Here is a 20,835-nt window from a genome sequence, read left to right as displayed (position 1 = left end):
ACAACCCTAGTTTTACACCACGGCTGTCTAAGGGTCTGGACACCGCAGTCTTCAAGGACTCATCAAATCACTGGAGACACTTGACCGCTAACTGTGTTCTAGCAAATCCTCTCTGAGCATGCTCACCCACAGGGTGGCCCAAGGCTCTGGGCCACTGCAGAGTCTGTAGTCTGAACCAATAAACACAAGCATCAGCTCAGTTCTACTATTATTTATTTTTTTAAATATTTTTGAAAAAATATAATTTTTTTACAATATTTTCAACTTAAAACGCTATTCACACTGAACACGTATGGCAGCTGAACCTACCCAAATATGAAGTTTAAGAAGCCAAGACTGTTCTAGCTTGTTAAAGGAAACTGTGCTGCAGACTGTAGTCAGGACGGTTAACAAAGCAAGGAAGAGCACTGCTCAAGTCACGCTACCACCTGTCGGGACTTCAGTTGGATTACGGGCTGCTGTTGGTCCTGGGTTCGACTTCACACATGTATGGCTATGACACACTCGATCCTGAGAAGATGCAAACTTAAATCCTATTTCCTCAAGTTCACCACTAGGAGAACCCAGTGGTCCTAACATGATAATGCACCCGGCAAAAGCCAGACCATCCGTCTCTTATCTGCCCACCACCACAACCTCCGCCAGTCTCGTGTAATCTACTTCTAGTTAACAGACTTTCTTCAGAAAAGGTTATTTTCAATGGACAAATGCAACTGAGAAATCTGTTTAACAATTCAGAACCTAATTTAAACTTACTCATTTACGTATTTTTTTTTACAAAGTGCAGACATTAGAAAGTGTCAATCAATCCTTAGGGACCAGTTTAGCCTCAAAGACAGACAATTCGGTGAGAGTTGGAGGTTATTTAATTTGGTTCTTTGTCACAGCTGACTGGTGCTTCTTCCGTTGCTGTCTTTACAATAAGCCATGGGGCCAATGCTACTTTCAGTAACTGTGTGACGGCTTCTTACTTAGTAACAGTCTCAGCACTTTTATTAAGCATGCAAGACTAACAAAAACTTTGGCAATGCATAAGTGTAACACAGTGACGAGCTTTTACAATGAAGTCTTCTAATACTGCCTTCACAGTGTGGAAATTGTGCTACATCCACCAAAAGAGGGCCCGGCTACTCAAATATGTTAGTACTTCACCCCAGGAACAAACTCCTTTGCATTTGGATTCAGATTGCTCTTGACCTGGAAAATAAGTACATAAGGAAAAAAAAAAAAAAAAAAAAAAAGAAAAAAAAAAGGCAAATTCATTACAGTTGGCTGTGGATTCTCAGACGCATTCAGCCTAGATCCTTATGTAAAAAACATCTCAGAAAAATAAGAAAGATTGGACTACAGTTATACCTAACCCTAAAAACCTATGGCAGAGAAAGAATGTGATGTAAGTTCTACATCCTTTTTTTTTTTTAAATTAAATATAGGTCTCTTTATGTAGTCCTGGCTGGCCTTGAACTCAAGAGATCCACAAACCTGTGCTTCCCAAGTGCTGGGACTGAAGGTGTGTGTCACAACACGAGGCCTCTATATCCTATTATATCAACTTCTAAAGCAGGAGCTGACATTAAGTATAACAACCCCCCTGCCCCCACATAACTTCATAAAAAAACTTCACACAAACTATAAGGAATAGCATGGAACAAAGAATTTTGTCAACTGTACTTGATACTCTGGTCACAGTTTGGTGAGCTGGGGCACTGTTGGCTGTTGGTGAATTTCACTTATGACTGCCACTAAAAACTTGGGAGTTATCCTTCTACAACTGCTGTCTTCGACTTCCCACAGGTGATACTGGATGTAACAGCAAAAGAAAACTACACAGGAAACAGGAGACCAGAGTTGGAAATCTCAACTCTGCCTATTCCAAATTCCTGTGTAAGCTTGGACAAATCAGCCTCTCCGAGACTCCATTTCCACATCAGCTTAGAAAACAATGGAAGAGTAGGCCACATTCTTGAAACGCTCTAGAGACCTGTACCAGCACTATTCTGTTCTTTACTTTTACTTTCCTAAGCATACATGTCAACGTAAAGGAAAGAGAGCTGGAAATTCTCTACATTTGAGCTGGGAGTTGATAAAAAGAAACCAGGAGATTCCAGGGATAAATGTAGATATGCACGTAGGCTCTTCTTTTTTTTTTTTTTAAACTGAATTCCAATGTCATGTATTTTAAGACCAAAACATAATGCTATATAACACATTGGACCAATAAGTTAGATATATTGAGATAAATAGTCTCTATTCCCACAGGGGAAATAAATTTACATTTTAATTAAAGAATGTTCCAGGTCTGGGCTTGATCTTCAGCATTATATACACACAAATAAAAACCCTTCAGTGGAAGAAGAGCAAACATGGTTTAATTGTATAACCCAGAAGCCTTGACTATATAAGCTGCTGGCAGCTAGAGAAGTCTAAGAATGAATTAATCTCAAATAGTCTGAGTTAAATCAGTTTCTGTGTTATGGGTTTAAGCAAAATCCAGGTTATACATTAAGCCTAGCAAAGCCTTTATTCATCAGAACATCAGTATTATTTAACATAACTAATGTAGCTATAAACAAATATGCTGAGATCAGATTGAGATTATACACCTCTTCAGCTGGGTTACTGTTACTGACTGCAACAACAATTATACCACAATGTAAACTTCAAGGACTTCTGTACGGTTCTTTAGCTGCAGAGGTTTCCAAAAGCCTGATGGGGAGGATGACTCTAAAATATCTCCTTTGGAATGCTTAAAAACTGATTCTTCAAGTTTGGGTGATTATGATGGACAGCTTAGTAAATGAATACACAGTGAACAGACAACAATGGAGAAATTCCAGAGCCCAGGAATTCCAGACAATTCTCGTGGTGCATGATGGCTCATGCTCATAATTCCAGGTCTTGGTAGACTGGGGCATGAGGACTGTTTTAAGTTTGAGGCTAGTCAGGGCTAAGCATTGCGTTTCAGGTTGGATCATGCTAGAGTGAAATCATGTTTCAACCACCCACCCACCTCACAAAACAAGAAAATCTTTTATCTTAATTTTAGTAAAAGACTCATCAGGTTCTACTTTGGTGATGATGAGAACTTTATTGCAAGCACATCGCCAGTGACAACACTGATAGGAATCTAGCTTTGCATTCTTTATCTGCCAAGAGCTTGTAAAAATATCTTAAAGAAACCTAATCTAGAGATCTTAGAAATTTTATCAGATAAAAATTTCCAAATTTTACCAAATATTTAGGTAACAAAGAGCAAAACTTTCCATTAAGATATAATCAAGTCATATGGTAATACTCTAAGTTTCTGGACTACTCCAAGACATTTAAATATTCCAAAGGCAACATGAAGTTTAATGTAACATCAATGTTGGAAGCAACAATGAGTTATCCTATATAAGGGGGCCGCTACTTCCACTCTTACAAAAAGTGGGAAAATTTTCAAAGGGGAAGAGAGGTGGAACTCTTCTTAAATAGAGGGTAGCTGGATTTTCCAATTATGGTAAAGATGAGGTAGGGTCTAAAAAGATGAGAAATGACATTTTACCACAAGATCTTCCAGAGAAGAGCCATCACTGATAACAAGGTCATTAAACTGGTCTTGGATTTGGTCCATAGTTTGTGGGAGGTCTCGAGCTGGAATAAACCATTCATGTTCTTCTTCCTCTTCCAGCATTTCTTGGAAACAACGCTCAATAAATTCTTCTTCCCACAACTCCTCTTCTATCTAGAGTCACATCAAAAAGGGATAATTACAGCACAACTAGTTAAGACATCCCTAAATATGCCTTAAAATACATTAAACTGAGCCATTTGAAAACATTTTGTGCTGGGCGGTGGTGGCGCACGCCTTTAATCCCAGCACTCGGGAGGCAGAGGCAGGTGGATCTCTGTGAGTTCGAGGCCAGCCTGGGCTACAGAGTGAGTTCCAGGACAGGTGCAAGGCTACAGAGAAACCCTGTCTCGAAAAACAAACAAGCAAACAAGCAAACAAGCAAACAAGAAAGAAAGGAAGGAAGGAAGGAAGGAAGGAAGGAAGGAAGGAAGGAAGAAAACATTTTGTGAGGGCAAGGTATACATGCCTTTAATCCCAGCACTCAGGAGGCAGGCAAGCAGATACACAGCCAGTTACAGCCAGCCAACGCTATACAGTGAGACCTGTCTCCACAGACCAGAACCAAATCAAATCACCAGGTGAGGTTTACAACTATCACCTCAGCACTTGAAGTGTAACTCACTGGTAGAGCACATCACTGTGCATGGTGCCTTGGGTCTGATCTCCAACACCAAAAATTAAAAACTTAGAAACTTTCTTCCCCACTTCTGTACTACAGGAAAACCTCCAAGACCGAGGAAGATCTGTTTAGGGTTATTCTAGGTCTTTGTCTCTACAGAATGTTTTTTTACATTGAAAACAGCAAGGAAAAAGTAAAGGACAGAGCCAGGTAGTGGTGGCGCACACACCTTTAATCCCAGCACTTGGGAGGCAGAGGCAGGCGAATCTCTGTGAGTTGCAGGCCACCCTGGTCTACGAGTTCCAGGACAGCCAGAAAGACACAGAAATCCCATCTCAAAAACAAAACAAAACCCCAAATGATAAAGATGAAAAATAAAGGAGTGATGTCTTTGAGAATATTGATGAATTACTCATGAAGCCTTAAAATACCAAGGCCCTAACCCAACCTACATAAATCTCTAGGAAGTAGTTATTAAAAAATAGCAGCAAATAGGGCTGGAGAGATGGCTCAGAGGTTAAGAGCACTGGGCTGCTCGTCCAAAGGTCCCGAGTTCAATTCTCAGCAACTACATGGGGGCTCACAACTCTCTATATAATGATCTGGCGCCCTCTTCTGGCCTGCAGGCATACATGCAGGCAGAACACAGTATACATAATAAATCTTTAAAAAACAAACAAACCCCTCCAGCCCTAGAAAACATGGTCAAGAAGAGCTAGGTGGTGGCACACACGCGCGCGTGTGCTCTCCCTCCCTCCCTCCCTCCCTCTCTCCCTCCCTCTCTCTCTCTCTCTCCCCACTTGAGATGCAAGTGGATCTCTGTAAGTTCAAAGCTAGCCAGAGCAAGTTCCAGGACAGGAAAGGCTACACAGAGAACCTGTCTTGAACCCTTCCCTCCCCCAATAAAAAGGTGGGGACTCAGCGGTAAAGAGCACTTGCTATTCTTGTAGAGGACTCATTCCCAATGTCCATGTTGGATAGCTCACAATTGTCTGTAACTCCAGCACTAGGGGATCCAGCGCCCTCTTCTGGCCCACTCTCTGCACCCATACAGGTATGACTATTAATGGCTAGCCTCACAATCAAAAAAATAAAATCTTAAAGCCAGGCCTGATGGTTCATGCCTTTAATCCCAGCACTTGGGAGGCATAGGTGTGTGACTTTGAGGGCAGCCAGGGTTACGGGGTGAAATACCTTGCCTTAAAAATAAACAACAGGGCTGGAGAGATGGCTCAGTGGTTAAGAGCACTGACTGTTCTTCCAGAGGTCCTGAGTTCAATTCCCAGCAACCACATGGTGGCTTCCAACCATCTGTAATGAGATCTGGCGCCCTCTTCTGGCATGCAGGCAGAACAGTGTATACATAATAAATAAACCTTAAAAAACAAACAAACAAACAAAACAAAACCAACAACAACAAAACCACCCTTTTCTCCCCCAACCCCCACAAACCCCACCTCAGCTGATCTTACTGAAATGAGACTGAACTGTTTTGCTCTGCCGTGGCCATCACCGGATACAGGGATATTAGGCCAACTACTGATTCCCAAAACCCAAACCAGAAGGGATAGTGGAAATGGGAATAAAAGATGACACTTATTAGTGTACCAGCGTTCTCTAAGGAGTAGTAGTAGAAGTAGCAGATTTTCAGGCTGACTGAGGCTCTCAAGTGAAATACAGATCAACTCTGCACCAGGACATCTGTGGTCTGTTTACTCCAGTTTCCTAAATTCTCTTGGATTTGCACTGTAATACAGAGCTCTATCTAGGATCATTTTTCCATGTCCCAGGCTCCACCCTATTCTTCTTCATCAGTCTCTAGGGTGGGGTCTGAAATAAGCTGCCCAAGTAATTTCAATGAGCAGTTAAGCCTGGCAGCAACTGGCAGCCAGACAAAATAGGAGTGGTGGCACATAAACCCTTACCCTGCACAGAGGACTACACACACGCTCGCTCGCTCGCGCACGCACATCCCCCTAAGAATATATTTGAAAGATGTTTGTACACAAAACTAACTTGTCTGTTGAATTCCTCTTCGTTTTCCATCCACATGTACTCTGCAAATGGATTATCATCTTCATGAGAATGACCGTTAATAATCACATCTTCATTGATGATGCTTGGGCTAGTACTGCTGCGACTTGGATCTTTCATGGCTGGTGTTCGTTGTCGTTTTTAACCTTTAAAGTAGAATACAATCATTCTTTTGGTTCTTAATGAGCACACTTGCTATCATTACCACCCACCAAGGTGTTAGAGGCACATGCTACATTAGTTGGAAAGCTTTCTTTCCCAAAATGACTAAGAAATTGCTGAGGGCAGGGCTCAAGATATAGAAGGAGAAAATTCTTCTTTTTTGGTTTTCCGAACAGTGGTTCCCTGTGTAGTTTTGGTGCCTGCCCTGGATGTCGCTCTGTAGACCTCTTCTGTCTTGTTGAGGCAGCTTCACTGCACAGCAACACTCCAGGATCTAAGCTTTATGGATTCTCAGACTTTCATGTCTTTATGATTGCCACTGGTTGTTCTGACCTCCACAAGCACACAGTGATACACCGTGACACACCCTATGAAATACAATGAATACATTTGAAAGTAATCATCCAATTTACCGTCAGCACGATGTATTCTCTCAATTAGAGTTTGGCAAATATTTTAGCTGAAGTTAGAGGTGGTAGGTATTATATGCTTTATAGTGTCAAATGTAACAACTAACACCCAAGCATGCTCACTAACATGTTAGGGCTTCATATTATCAGTAGCTCCTTTATTCTAAAACCAATGACAGTCATTTGCTCATATTCGATACGGTTTCTCAATCTACTCAACTTAATGTAATCTAATTAATTACCTATACAATAACTTAATGTAATCTAATTAATTACCTATAAAAATTAGGTTAGTTAGGTTGGTGGCACATGTCTTTAATTCTAGCACTCTGTATGAAGAGACAGGAGGATCTGAGTTTGAGGCTAAAAATTAAAACATGGAATTTTCATTCTTTATATTATTTTACTAGTTAAAGATTGAAATTGCTAAAGAGATGCAGAACAATAGTGACCTGTACACAAATTCATGCAATTGTACGACTGAACAAAGAAACAACATAATTAAAATACAAAAAGTTGAGGGATCTGTAGGGATGGCTTTAGGTTGGTAAACTGCTTATCATGCAAATATGAAGACCAGTGCGTTCAGATCAACAAAATTCATGTAGTACCTATCTGTAATCCCAGCACTGGGGAGGGATAGACAGGTGGATCCTGGGAGCCGCTCAACTGGCCAGACTGGCTGGCCAAGTTAATGAGCTCCAGGCTAAGTGAGAAATCCTGTTCCAAAAAATAAGATGCAGAAAGGCTAGAGAAGGCCCGGGGAGTAAGAGCACTTGCTGCTCTTGCAGAGGACCCATGTTTATATTCCAACACCTACATGGTGACACTCAACCATCCTTAACTTCAGTTCCAAGGGACCCAACAACCTCTTCTGACCTCCATGGCCACCAGACATGCATATGGTACACACGCAGGGAAAACACTCACATACACAGAAAAGATCTAAAAATTTAAACAAAAAGCCAAACACACAGACAACAAAAGGTGGGGTACAATTGAGGAAGACACCATAGGTAACTTCTGGCCTCCACATCTCTATGTCCACACTCATGAACACATAATGCACCTTATACACATACAGAAGAGCCTCAAGAGCCAGGTGTGGTGACACATGCCTGTAGTTCCAGCACTAGGAGAACAGATGAGAGTCTGAGGCTAACCTGACTTAATGTCAAGTTCAAGTATAGCCTGAGCAATCAGCTATATAGCATGACCCTGCATCAATGAAACAGAAACAAGTCCACCCTGCCCAAAAGCCCATTGATGCCTATTATTCTGGCTATCATACCAATTAAAATATCAAAACTAAAATCTTTTAAGTTTTTTTGTTTTTTGTTTTTTTTTGTTTTTCGAGATAGGGTTTCTCTGTAGCTTTGGTGCCTGTCCTGGACTAGCTCTGTAGACCAGGTTGGCCTCGAACTCACCTGCCTCTGCCTCCCGAGTGCTGGGATTACAGATGTGCGCCACCACCGCCTGGCTTAAATTCTTTTATGGGGGTGAATATAATAAATATATATTGTATAAAATTCTCAAATTAAAATATATTAAAATACTTTCACTTGGGTAAAGTTCAGGGGACAGAGCTGCTATATGGGTTGCCTGACTCCTTAAAATTAATTTCATATTTAAATTTTCAGTCAATAGGGAGTGGTACTATCTGAAAGGATTAAAAAGATTAGGAAGTGTGTCACTAGGGGTGGGCACTGAGGTTTCAAAAGCCCAAGCCAAGCCCCAAAGTCTATCTACTTATGTCAGAATGTTGCTCTCAGATACTGCTCCAGCATCTGCCTACCTGTCTGCCTAACACCATTCTCTCACCATAATGCTAATGGACTACACCTCTGTGATCATGGTATCTCTTTGCAGTGATAGAGCAGTGACTAAAACAGTGTGCCTGCTTGGGTTTATGTGCACCGCATGTGTTCATGTGCCTTTGGAGGCCAGAGGTCATTGGATCCCCTAGAACTGGCATTAAAGGCAGTTGTGAGCTGCTCAATACTTATGCTGAAAGCTACATATTCTGAAGAGCAGTAAGTGCCCGTAACTGCTGGGCCATCTCTCCAAGACCCAACTATAGCCTTACTTTTAAGAGCATATAAAGTGTAACAAAATTCCACAGCTGTAATACAAATTTAGTCTCTAATCCAGGGTAGAGCTCAGGCAGGGATCCAATCCCATTTAGCACACATGTATTTTCTCAATACTGAATACCAATGACACCACTATGAAGTTTAAAAAAAAATTTTTTTTTTTCCTCTGAGATAGGGTTTACTTTATATAACAGCCCTTGCTGTCTGTCCTAGAACTCACTATGCAGACCAGGCTGGCCTCAAATGCAGAGATCTGCCTACTTCTGCCTCTGCCTCCCAAGTGCTACGATTAAAGACATGCACCTGGCTGCAGAAAATTTTTTTAAGAGATTCTCAACTAATCAGGCTTGGTTGGCACACACCTATAAACCAACACTTAGCCAGTGGAGGCAGGATGATCAGGAGTTCAAGACCAATTTCAGGTATATGGGGCCCCATTTTTTCTTTCTTCTTCTGATGTTTTGTGAGACAGGCTTTCTCTGTGTAACTTTGGAACCTGTCCTGGAATTTACTCACTCTGGAGACCAGGCTAGCCTTGAACTCAGAGATTCACCTGCCTCTGCTTCCCGAAAGCTAGAATTAAAGGCGTGTTGAAAACCATGTTCTAAAGAGAAAAAAAGGAGGCAGCAAAATCAGATCCTGCAAGCTTATCAGTCCACAGGACTCTCATAGCAAGATAAACTGAGATACATTGTAGAGGAACAGCCAAAGGAAAAAAGGGGAAAAAAAGGTTAACCATTAAAAAAAAAAAAAAAAAAAAAGAGAGACTATAATGGCTTCTACCCACAATCCTAGGGTTTGGTAGCTGAACCGGGATTACTGTGAATTCCAGGTCAGAGCCATACAGTCAGACCCTGTCTCAAACAAACAAAAAAGAAGTGTTAATAAAAAGACAACCCAGTTTAAAAATACACGAAGAAATTCAGGTTGGACATTTAGCTGATGCTGTCTTTAATGAAAAAATTATGTTTGGGGCTCAGCAGTTCAAAGGCCACTAGACAGACAGACAGACTGACAAAGGTGTGGAGTTTTCTTGTTGATACAGGCAAGTGTTGGGGAATATTTTTTTAACAAAGACTTATTTGTTTGTTTGTTTGTTATGTATACAGTATTCTGCCTGCATGCCAGAAGAGGGTACTGGAACGCATTATAGATGGTTGTGAGCCACCGTGTGGTTGCTGGGAATTGAACTCAGGACCTCTGGAAGAGCAGCCAGGACTCTTTCTTAACCTCTGAGGCATCTCTCCAGCCCCGAGGAATATTATATTAAGGTGTGTTACTTTTGTTTATGTTGCATTTGTTTAACTCTGTCAAGCCGTGTTACTGTGTCTATCTAAAACACCCGATGGTCTAATAAAGAGCCAACAGCTAACAGAGAGGCAGGAGAAAGGATAGGAGGGACTGGCAGGCAGAGAATATATAGGAGAAATCTGGGAAGAGAGAAGTAGCCAGGAGGAGGAGGACTCCAGGGGCCAGCTACACAGCAAGCCACGGAATAAGATTTATAGGAGGATAGATGGGTTAATTTAAGGTTAAGTTGGCAAGAAACAAGTCACGCTAAGGTTGGGCATGTTTTTTTAAACATAAAGACAGGTTATAATTCCAAAGTCCAGAGTTATTTGAAACAGGAAAATATATTCTCTGTAGAAAATAGGAAAAATGGTAACATTCAACAAGATGCCCTTCTAAGCCAAATAATTAAGGCTGGGCACATTCTTAAAAGAATAAGCCTCTATGAGGTGTTTTATTTGGGAGCTGAGTGGTAGGCACCCCAAAAGAGCAAACAATAAACAACAGACAAGGTTTGCTGTTAAGTTTACCAAATCAAGAGTTTTAGCCTAGCATGGTAGGATAGGCCTTTTACTCTCAGTGCTCAGGAGGCAGGGACAGGTGGATCTCCGTTTAAAAAAAAAAAGTTCCTCCCCACCTCTAGTGTTCACTCCCGTATATCAAATGAAAAGAGATGCTGGGAATCCTCAGCAACTTAATGAAATACACTGTTTACTGCATAAAAAGTACAAAGACATCTACATTGGAAAAAAGACACGAGAAAGATGCTCGGACTAGAAAAAAACTCACATGCCTCACTTTCACAAGCATATCCCGTGAATGAAAGCACAATCTGGAAGAATCAAGATCTGGAAGCTGCCACAAAGACTTCCAAGAACATGCTAGACAGGCATAGTGCCACACACATAATTGGGGGTTTGAGCTAGGAGATCAGAATTTCAAGACCATCCTAAGCTACAAAGGTTGATGCCAGCCTGGGCTACATGACTCTTATCCTAAACACTTTTGGGCTGGCTGGAGATACTCCGTGATAAGAATACTAATAGCGAGTAAAAAAACCAACTCATAAAAATGTATTTTAGCCTCCTCTCAAAAATAGGCAAAGGAGTTGAATAAAGTAACATAGCTATATAAAAGACACACAGATGGCTTTATAAGAACAGGGTTCAGGCTGGAGAGATGGCTCAGAGGTTAAGAAGGTTAAGAGCACCGACTGCTCTTCCGGAGGTCCTGAGTTCAATTCCCAGCACCCACATGGTGGCTCACAATCATCTGTAATGAGATCCGGAGCTCTCTTCTGTATACATAATAAATAAATCTTTTTAAAAAAAAAGAAAAGAAAAGAAAAGAAAACAGGGCTCACACCTTTGACTCCAGTACTCAGGAATCAAAGGCAGGACAACCACAGCTATACAGTCCTTGTGTTTAAAAAAAAAAAAATCCTACAAATACAGTTAAAAAAAACTATTAACATTAACCGGGTGTTGATGGCGACCAATCCCAGCACTCAAGAGGCAGAGGCAGGTGGATCTCTGTGAGTTTGAGAGCAGCCTGGTCTACAAAGTGAGTTTTCAGACAGCTAGCGCTGTTACAGAGAGAAACCTTGTCTCAAAAACAAAAACAAAAACAAAACAAAACAAAAACCCAAACCAACCAACCTACCAAATAAACAAACAAACCCCCAAATAAACAAAATCTAAAATTATCCATCAGAAATACAAACCAAAGTCACAATGACACCAGACAGCTACAGTAAAAATGACACGTCTAGCCGGGCGGCGGGGGTGCACGCCTTTGATCCCAGCACTCGGGAGGCAGAGCCAGGCGGATCGCTGTGAGTTCCAGGCTACAGAGTGAGTTCCAGGACAGGCTCCAATCTTGAAAAACCAAAAACCAAAAGACACATCTAAGAATGTGAAGAATTCAGAACTATTATTCATCAATGGTGGGAAAGTATTATGTCAGCTCCTTAGTAGATTAAACAAGAACACATCTTTTGGCCCAGTAACTCTATCTCCTAGTTATAGACTTAAGGAATTACAAGTGTATGTGTACATATGTTGGAACAGAGGCCAGGAATGTAGTCACGAGAGGAACTTCCGAGTGCTTGTGAGAACACTCCATGGAACAAGAGTCCGGCAACCCCAGTTTCTTTACAGCACGGAACTGTTCTTGGAATGTGCGTTCATGCTTCGTCCCAGGTGTAGCAGATATAGAGTGGATTGACTTCAGATTACTCATTATTGCTTGCTGCTGTTATTCAATTAAAATTTTAAACGTTCCTTTATATTTCTCTGTGGAAAACACTTATTTGCCAGCTGTGGCTTGTTCTTGTGATTATATACAGCTTGAACTCATGAGAACTTTACCCAGGTGACCTTTTTGTTTATTTAAAAAAAAAAAAAAAAAAGATTTATTATGTATACAGCATGTATGCCTGCAGGCCAGAAGAGAGCACCAGATCTCATTACAGATGGTTGTGAGCCACCATGTGGTTGCTGGGAATTGAACTCAGGACCTCTGCAAGAGCAGTCAGTGCTCTTAACCTCTGAGCCATCTCTCCAGCCCCAGGTGACCTTTCTAACCCTCAAGAATATAAACTGTCTGAGGCTCTGCAGGAGACTTAGTCCAACTCATTTCGTGGCCCCATTCTCCCAGGTCCCACAGCCTCAGAGCTGTGACACGCAGAGGGAAGGTGTAGTGCAACAAGCCTGAAACCCTGGAGGGAGAGAGCCAAGTGAAGCAGCAGTCTGGGGCCAGCCTGGGCTAACAGAGCAAGATATTGACCAAAAACCAATGAAATAATCATTTCAACATTTGGGAAGTTGGGGGGGGGGGGTGCAACTATAAGTTCAAAGCCAGCCTGGATTACATGGCAAGAACCAGACTAGCCACAGTTATATAGCAAGACCCTGTCACAAACAAACCTCAAAAAAACCACAGCAAACCAAACCATAAACAAAACCAGAAACCAAAAAAACTAGTCTGGTGCTTATCATGCAAGCACAAGACCTGAATTCCATTCCCAGCACCCAAATAAAGAGCTGAAATTGGTGGCCCATGCTGAAAAGCCAGCACCGGGAGGCGAATCCTGCGGCCTGTCAGCCAGCCTAGGCTAGGCACAAAGTTCCAGGTCCTGGCGAGAGAGAGATCGTGTATAAAAACAAAGAAACCGCTGGGTGGTGGTGGTGCACGCCTGGAATCCCAGCACTTGGGAGGTAGAGCCAGGCGGACCTCTGTAAGTTTGAGGCCAGCCTGGTCTACAGAGCTAGTCCAGGACAGGCTTCAAAGCTACAGAGAAAAACCCTGTCTCGAAAAACAAAAACAAACAAAACACACACACACACACACACACACACACACACACACACACACACACCAAACAGGCGGGCATGGGTGGCGCCCGCCTTTAATCCCAGCACTCAGGAGGCAGAGGCAGACGCAGACGGATCTGAGTTCCAGGCCAGCCAGGGCTACAAAGAAAAACCCCTTGAATGCACCCTCTCCCCACCCCAAACAAAAACAAGATGAGCAGGATGTTGACTGTGTCTGTCCTTTCCACTAAGGAGGATGACATAAAAAGATCTCCTAGTTTGAAGGCAGCCTGGTCTATCTAAACAGCAAGTCCCCACTTATGAGCATATACATTTACCTGAACATACACAAAATTAAAAACAAAACAAACAAAAAACCCAAACCTCCTCCTCCCAACAAAAGAAACCCATAAAACCCTGTTCATTCAAATGCTCCGACCTGCATTATTCTCAATAGGAAAGGGCACGGACAACACCAACTACAATGTGTTATCTACACAATGGATTACTCAGCAATAAAAAGACACACTTCATTTGTGCATAGAGACAGCTTTGAAAACATGTGAAGTTAAAGATGCCAATAACGAGGCAGGCGGTGGTGATGTACACCTTTAATTCCAGTACTCAGGAGGTAGAGGCAGGTGATTCTCTGAGTTTGAGGCCAGCCTGGTCTACATAGTGAGTTTCAGGAGAGCCAGAGATAGATACACAGAGAAACCTGAAAAGGAACTGGCGACAGGAGAGTTGGTTGCCATGATGTGGCTGCTGGAAACCAAACCCAGGTCCTCTGCAAGAGCAGTAAGCACACTAAATCACTGAGTCACCTCTCTAGCCCCAGGCCTCTCTTTGAGAAGTCTTACTATGTGAATTAGGCTGGTCCTGAACTAGAGACTCTCTTCCCTGGGCTTCACAAGTAACTAACTGACTTTACATGCTTCACCATGCTGGACAACCATTCTTTTTTCTTATATTGTCTTCTCTTGACACATTTGAGTTTTATTAATTTAGTCTGCATGAATTTGTCATTCACACCTCACAGAAAAAGGAATGAGAGGAACAGGTCACAGATGCACCCCCCCCCCAAGTTTGTGCATGCCATCCTATTTACATGGAGGTTCAGGGAATCCCAAATCCTAGCTACTGCACTTCCCCCTCTGGAGCAACAGAGCAGCAGCACTTTCTACAGGAGCTGCCAGCAGTAATCAGGACCCATTTCTAACCCACAGGAAGCTGGACTTCAGAAAGAAATGAAGATGCAGGGCTCTTGGAGGGTAAATTTGATTTTATGTATATATAAGTTTTGACTGAGTATATGGCTGTGCGGCATATTCATGCCCGGTGCCTGCAGAAGCCAGAGGCCTTGGATCCCCTGAAACTGGAGTTACAGACGGTTGTGAGCCCTGATGTGGGGGCTGGAAATCAACCCTGGTTCCTCTTGAAGAGCCAGTGCTCTTCATCACAACCACCTCTCCAACTCTCTGGTTGTTTCAATTTAAATTTAAGAGGATTTCTTTCTAAAGGTTGCCTGGAATTATGCATTTCCAAACTACTACATACATGTTCAAAAATATCTGTTGCTTTCATATTTGAGTAGCTTTAGTTTGGGTCAAATTGAGATGTTTTTTGTGATTCTAGTCAATAATCCACATTGAATTATTTCAAATTTCACCTTATGCCTGTAATCTCTGTGATTCAAGAGGCTGAGGCAGGAAAATCAGACTGTCAACTCTAGCCTGTCTAGGCTGTAGCATGAGTTCAAGGCCAGCCTGCACAACTCATTAGGGCCACTGGGCTGGAAATACAGCACTCACAGAGGGCTTGCTATTTGTGGGGCTCAAAGTAAATCCCCAACACCACAAGGTAAGTAACCAACCCTCAAGATGGCTGGGGGCTAACTGGGGATTTAGAGCACTTACTATCATGTTACACAAGCTTGATCCTCAGTAGGAGAGGCAGAGGAGGGGAAGATGGCTATGTTTTAAAACTTAGATTCATAAATTTTACTAGATTTTTGTTGTTAATTTTTTTTCCTATTAATACTGCTTAGCAATCAGCTACTTGATTTAGTAGTTTGTTTTCACTAGATCATGTCCTTTATTTCTTTGTTCCTACCTGAAATTCCTCACATATTGGTTTCCAGCAGGGTCACATTAGATCACTATTAAAATTTTAAATATGGCTTAACCATCTTTCTCTAGTTTCATATCTTAAGAATTCTCATTAAACCAGGAGGTCGGTGGTGAAGCATGCCTTTAATCTCAGTGTTGGGGAGGCAGAGGCTATGCAGAGAAACCCTGTCTCGGAAAAAAAAAACCCAAAAAGAATTCTCAGTAAAATTCAAATAGAATTACCTTCTGGTTCTTTCATTAATTTGCCTTCACAGGCATTACTTACTTTTTCTTCTCAGAACTGTACTCTAAACTACCATGACTTCTTAGCTTAGCTGTACTATTACTTTAACACACACACACACACACACACACACACACACACACACACACACACACAGTCTACCAGTCTCTTCAGCTGTTAAGCAAAAATAAATATTCCACCAGACATGGCAATGCCGATCTGTAATCCTAGCACTCAAGGGGGGGGGAGTAGAAAGAGCGCCCTGAGTCTGAGGCCACCCTAGACCACATATTAAGTTCTAAGCTAGCCGGATAAGACCTTGTCTCAAAACTAAACCATAATTCACAAAGGAGGAAAATATTTTCATCAGTCCTTTTCCACACAGATGTTTTCAGGAAGCAGTACGTTTGTCTTAAATGTTTGGCACTACAAGGTAATGACAAACACAGAGGCACACCTGGAATCTCAGCACTTGGGGCTGAGGCAGGAGGAGCTGGAGTTTAGGGTCAGGCTGTACTATGTGCATAAAAGACTTATTTTAAAAAGGGGGGGGGGGAGAGTAGCTGCGGGCTAGGGAGTGTTGGGTGGTGCATGTCTTTGATCCCAGCACTCAACAGAGATCTCTTGAGTTCCAGAGCAGCCAGGGTTATATAGTGAGCTCTTATCTTAAAAATAAATTAAAAACAAAACAAAAAGCTAGCTATCACCAGTCTGTTTCCCTCTTCTTAGCTGTGTAACGGCCGAGTCAGTTACTTACCCTAGGTCTCACCGTCCTCACATGTAAAATGGGTACTAAGGACAGTACCTAGGCTGGAGAGGCACTTCAGCAGTTGAGAGCGCTTGCTGAAGAGGAGTCAGGGTTCAGTTCCCAGCACCGATATGGTAGCTCACAACCATCTTTAGCTCTGGTTCCGGGGGGATGCCACTCCACCCTCGGATCTCTGCAAGTACCAGGCATGCAGATAACACACATTCATACATGCAGAAAAAACTCATAGACATAAAATAAAACTAGTAATATTTTTAAGGATTCAAATTATGTGTTTTGCCTGCACATATGTATGCGCATCACATGTATGTCCAGTGCCTGAGAGGTCAGAAGAGGGCAACAGAGACTCTGGAACTGAAGTCACAGACGGTTGTGAGCTACCATACAGATAGGGACTGAAACCTGGGTCCTATATAAGTGCGACAAGCACTTTTCTAACTGCTGAGCCACCTCTCAAGCTCCACCCCCTTTCTTTTTGAGACAAGGTCTTGGAAGTCAAGAGTGGCCTTGAAGTCCTGATGCTTCCACCTTTATGTCCTGAGCGCTGGGATTACAGTCACCCAGCACTGGCTTAGTTTACTTATTTATAGACAGGGTCTCACTATGTGGACCTGGCTAGCCTGTAACTTACAGATCAGTCTGGTCTCAAACTCAAAGAATCCACCTGCCTCACCCTCCTATATTTATTTATATTTCTGATACTGTCCACAATGTAACACAGGCCAGCCTCTATCTCCTAAATGCTAGGATTATAAGCCAGACCTAACCAGTTAATCATTTAGAAAAATCAAGAATCTAAAGCAAGGTACAAGTTAAAAAATCATACGTCTTATACCTGTAGAAATGAAACAATGCCACAGGAAATCCCTAATCAAAGGCTAGAACCTGCCAGTGTGGTGGCACAGGCCAGGAATCCTAGCCACTTGGGAAGCAGAGAGGAAGGTAGCCTGGTAATTTATCAATACTCTGCTTCAAAGGGCTGGAGATGTCGGGTGTTGCGCTCCAGACAACAAGAACCAGACCCAAGCCTATGATATAGCACTAATCTCTAGTGTTAAATAGGGCGATTTGGTAAGAGTAAGGATGGCTCACCGTTCTTCATTAGAGAAAAGTTCAACTATATCAGAAACACTAATTTATTCAACCAGGCATTAAAATGTAGGACATAATTCAAATCCTTCAGGCAGCTGATCATCCACAATGGTATCAAAGGCGTTTTAATTTAAATTTACTTTTTTAGTTCTTTAGTTGTACCTGCCATATTTCAAGTTGCCCCCTACAAAACTGGATTTCACTATGTAGCCGTGGTTGATCTTGAACTCAAGAGAACTGCCTCTGCTTTCTGACTGGGGGAATTAAAGACATTTGCCACCGTATCGGGCCTTATATTCCAAGTTTTCAATAGCTACAGGAATGCTGGGTTTCAGAGTCCAGCCACCACATCTAGTTTAAATATCAATATTCAGAAAAGTACTCAGAACAAGGAAGGCCTGGCATAATTAAATGATATCTACTACTAAATAATCTGCCAAACCCGTTTTCTCAACTTTAAAAATAGGTAAGAAAAAAACTTGCTCTATTTCACATGTCATCATAAATAGGAAAACACTTTATAAATGACAAAAAGGTGTGAAAGTGCAAAAGGTTATTAAATACTACCTTCATTCTTCCACAATACTTATTAAAATTGCTCTAATAGTGGACATTTTATAACTTTCACTAAAATGAAGGCATCACTATCTAGGGTCATAAAGTGATAAACCTGAATAAGGTATGTTTATTGAAGGAAAACACCACTGTAAACTTACTCTGTCCTGGAGGGGAGAAATTACCTACCTCAGTTTGAGTTCTCAAGGACCAATATGCACAGCCTTTAACCATTACAGTGAATCACCATTCCCCCCATCCCCTAAAGAAAGATAAATAGGGTATATTTTTTCTTGAAAGTTACCCATCTTTGCGATACATACTTCTGAGAATGGTTTTGTTCAAGGTCATTAACACAGAGACTGTGCTCAATCCTGTCACTCACAGACCAACCACACAACAGCAAGTACTGGACCTCATTAAAGTGCATCGTTTCTCTTCCTAGTTGAGAAGACCCTACAGCTGAAATTTCAGATGTTACTTCACGAACCAACACCTATCAACTACTAAATGAACCGTGTGAAAAGCGTGCCACCGTGATAAAAGACACGCTCAGCCAGCACACGCAAAGCGAGCATTTACAGAAATAAGCGTGAAAGGCTCTCAGCAAACTGAAAGCCAAATTATTTCTAAGGTTCGGGGCTGCAAAATTAGGGAAAGCAAACCTTTTAGCACCTATCAGAACATTACCGCGGGCTACTGCAACACGTTTTTAAAAGTTAACTTCACTAGAAGCAGAGAAGAAGGTAGCCTGGTAATTTATCAATACTCTGCTTCAGAGGGCTGGAGATGTCGGTTGTTGCACTCCAGACAACAAGAACCAAACCCAAGCCTTCCTTTCGTTGAGGTACTACTGGTGGGGAACAAACACATATTACCGAAAGGTAAAAGGGCCAGTATCCTATGAACCAAATAATATGAACCGAATGGGCGTTTATCTAACGCCCTGCGGGTGGTGAGGGTTTCCAGCACCCCCAAACAAAGGCCCTATCTGAAGCACGTGATACAGCTTAAAATAAAGGGGTAGACGTGGTGAAGAAACGAAGAGGTTGAAAGATACAAGCCGTTCGACCGTTACAGACTGCTCCCCGGGGCCACCGCCAGCTTGCCAGTCCCTCGGCCCCTTTCCTCCCCAAACCCCCGCCTCGGCCGAAACGCGCAGGCGCAGCAGAAGGGGCTGCGCGTGGCGACGCGCAGGCGTAAAGTGGATAGAAACAATGAGCTTTGTTGCCCAAGCGGCGAGGGGGGGCGGTGGGCGCGGGGAAAAGGTACAGGGCAGGTTACGGACAGGCTGGGGGACGCAACAAAGTGCTCTCCCGGCAGGCAACTCGCGCGCCACCAAAGACCCGGACAGACGGCTGTGCGATCGAAATCACAAATTATGAGATGAGAAAAATAAGCTATTTCGGAGAGAGAGATGGAGCCTGCCCCAGTTTATCCCTCAGACGCGGCGGAAATGGGCCAGGAACAACCGAGGTCAAACCGGGCTCGGTGGCCCACAGCCTGAGCGGCCTTCTTGCCCCCCTCGGCCTTTGCCCAGTGCGGCCTCCCGACCGCTGGGCCGCCGCGCCCTCACAACGCTCGGCCTGAGGGGACCCCTCACCCGGTGCACGGCAGCGGGGACGGCAGCCAACGAATCCTGTCGGCCTCCGCGGATCTCCACAGGCAGCGCCGCTCCCCCGCTCGACGTGCGCTTCGCCCGCCGCCTCCCTTCTCCAGTCCAAACAAACACCCCAGCCCGGAAGTGACTTCACTTCCGCCGCCGCCGGCCCCGCCCACTCGTTCTGTCTTCGCTTCCCCGCTAGGCCACTAGAGCGCACAAGAGAGGATGAAACTCCAAAGATCTGGTCTGAATTGTGCTTCTGTTAAGGAGCAAAGGCCTTCCCGGTGCCCAGCAGAGACCCACCTCGGGTTTTTCTAGTTCCGTTGGTCTCTCTCGAGACAGGTGTGGCTCCTTATTCGCCCGCCCGACCAGAATGATGGGATTCTGTGGCTATCGGGGCTGGGAACTAAGGTATGCATATGTGGACTCAAGTATATAAAAGAGGGTCATGCAAATAATGTACTCCGATATACATACTAAAAGTAACACACTGCCACGCTAAGGACACGCACTTATGTCATACTGAGATCCGGGCATAAGCAAAAAGCAAAATCAGAGGCACATATCTGATCCACAGGCACTCATTCTCACACACTTTAAAGACAGACCTTCACACCCTCTCAAAATATAAGCAGGTGGTTGCTATGCAGGCTGCTGAGCCTCTTTGAAACTAAGACAGGAAACTAGCGCGAACTAAGACAAAACTCAAAAATTTTCACAACAGTAATTCCAGCACTTAGATGTAAGAAGCAGGAATACAGGATCATCCTTTGCTATAAGAGAACTTGTCCAAAGGAAAAGAAAGAAGGCCAGCAAGGTGTCTTAGTAGTTAAACTCTAGCAGTTCGAGCTTTGTGACCCGAGTTCCATCCCAAAGACCCACATTAAGGCAGAAACCAAGCACCAACTCCACAAACTTGTCTCTGACCT

At 43.0% G+C, this 20,835-nt stretch overlaps 1 protein-coding gene across 1 annotated transcript; it reads right to left on the bottom strand.

Moving 5' to 3' along the window:
- Positions 1–848: 848 nt before the first annotated feature.
- Paip2 (poly(A) binding protein interacting protein 2) lies at positions 849–20,053 on the bottom strand. The gene is made up of 4 exons (XM_036205078.1): positions 19,907–20,053; positions 6,249–6,412; positions 3,545–3,724; positions 849–1,197 (listed from the first exon to the last, which is right to left on the bottom strand). Exons 2-4 carry the CDS (start codon positions 6,384–6,386, stop codon positions 1,141–1,143), a joined length of 375 nt encoding a protein of 124 aa, XP_036060971.1. The 5' UTR covers positions 6,387–6,412; positions 19,907–20,053; the 3' UTR covers positions 849–1,140.
- Positions 20,054–20,835: the final 782 nt, after the last annotated feature.

This window comes from Onychomys torridus, chromosome 13 (genome assembly GCF_903995425.1).
Source record: "Onychomys torridus chromosome 13, mOncTor1.1, whole genome shotgun sequence".
Lineage (NCBI taxonomy): Eukaryota > Metazoa > Chordata > Mammalia > Rodentia > Cricetidae > Onychomys > Onychomys torridus.
This window is presented reverse-complemented; position numbering and strand designations above follow the sequence as displayed.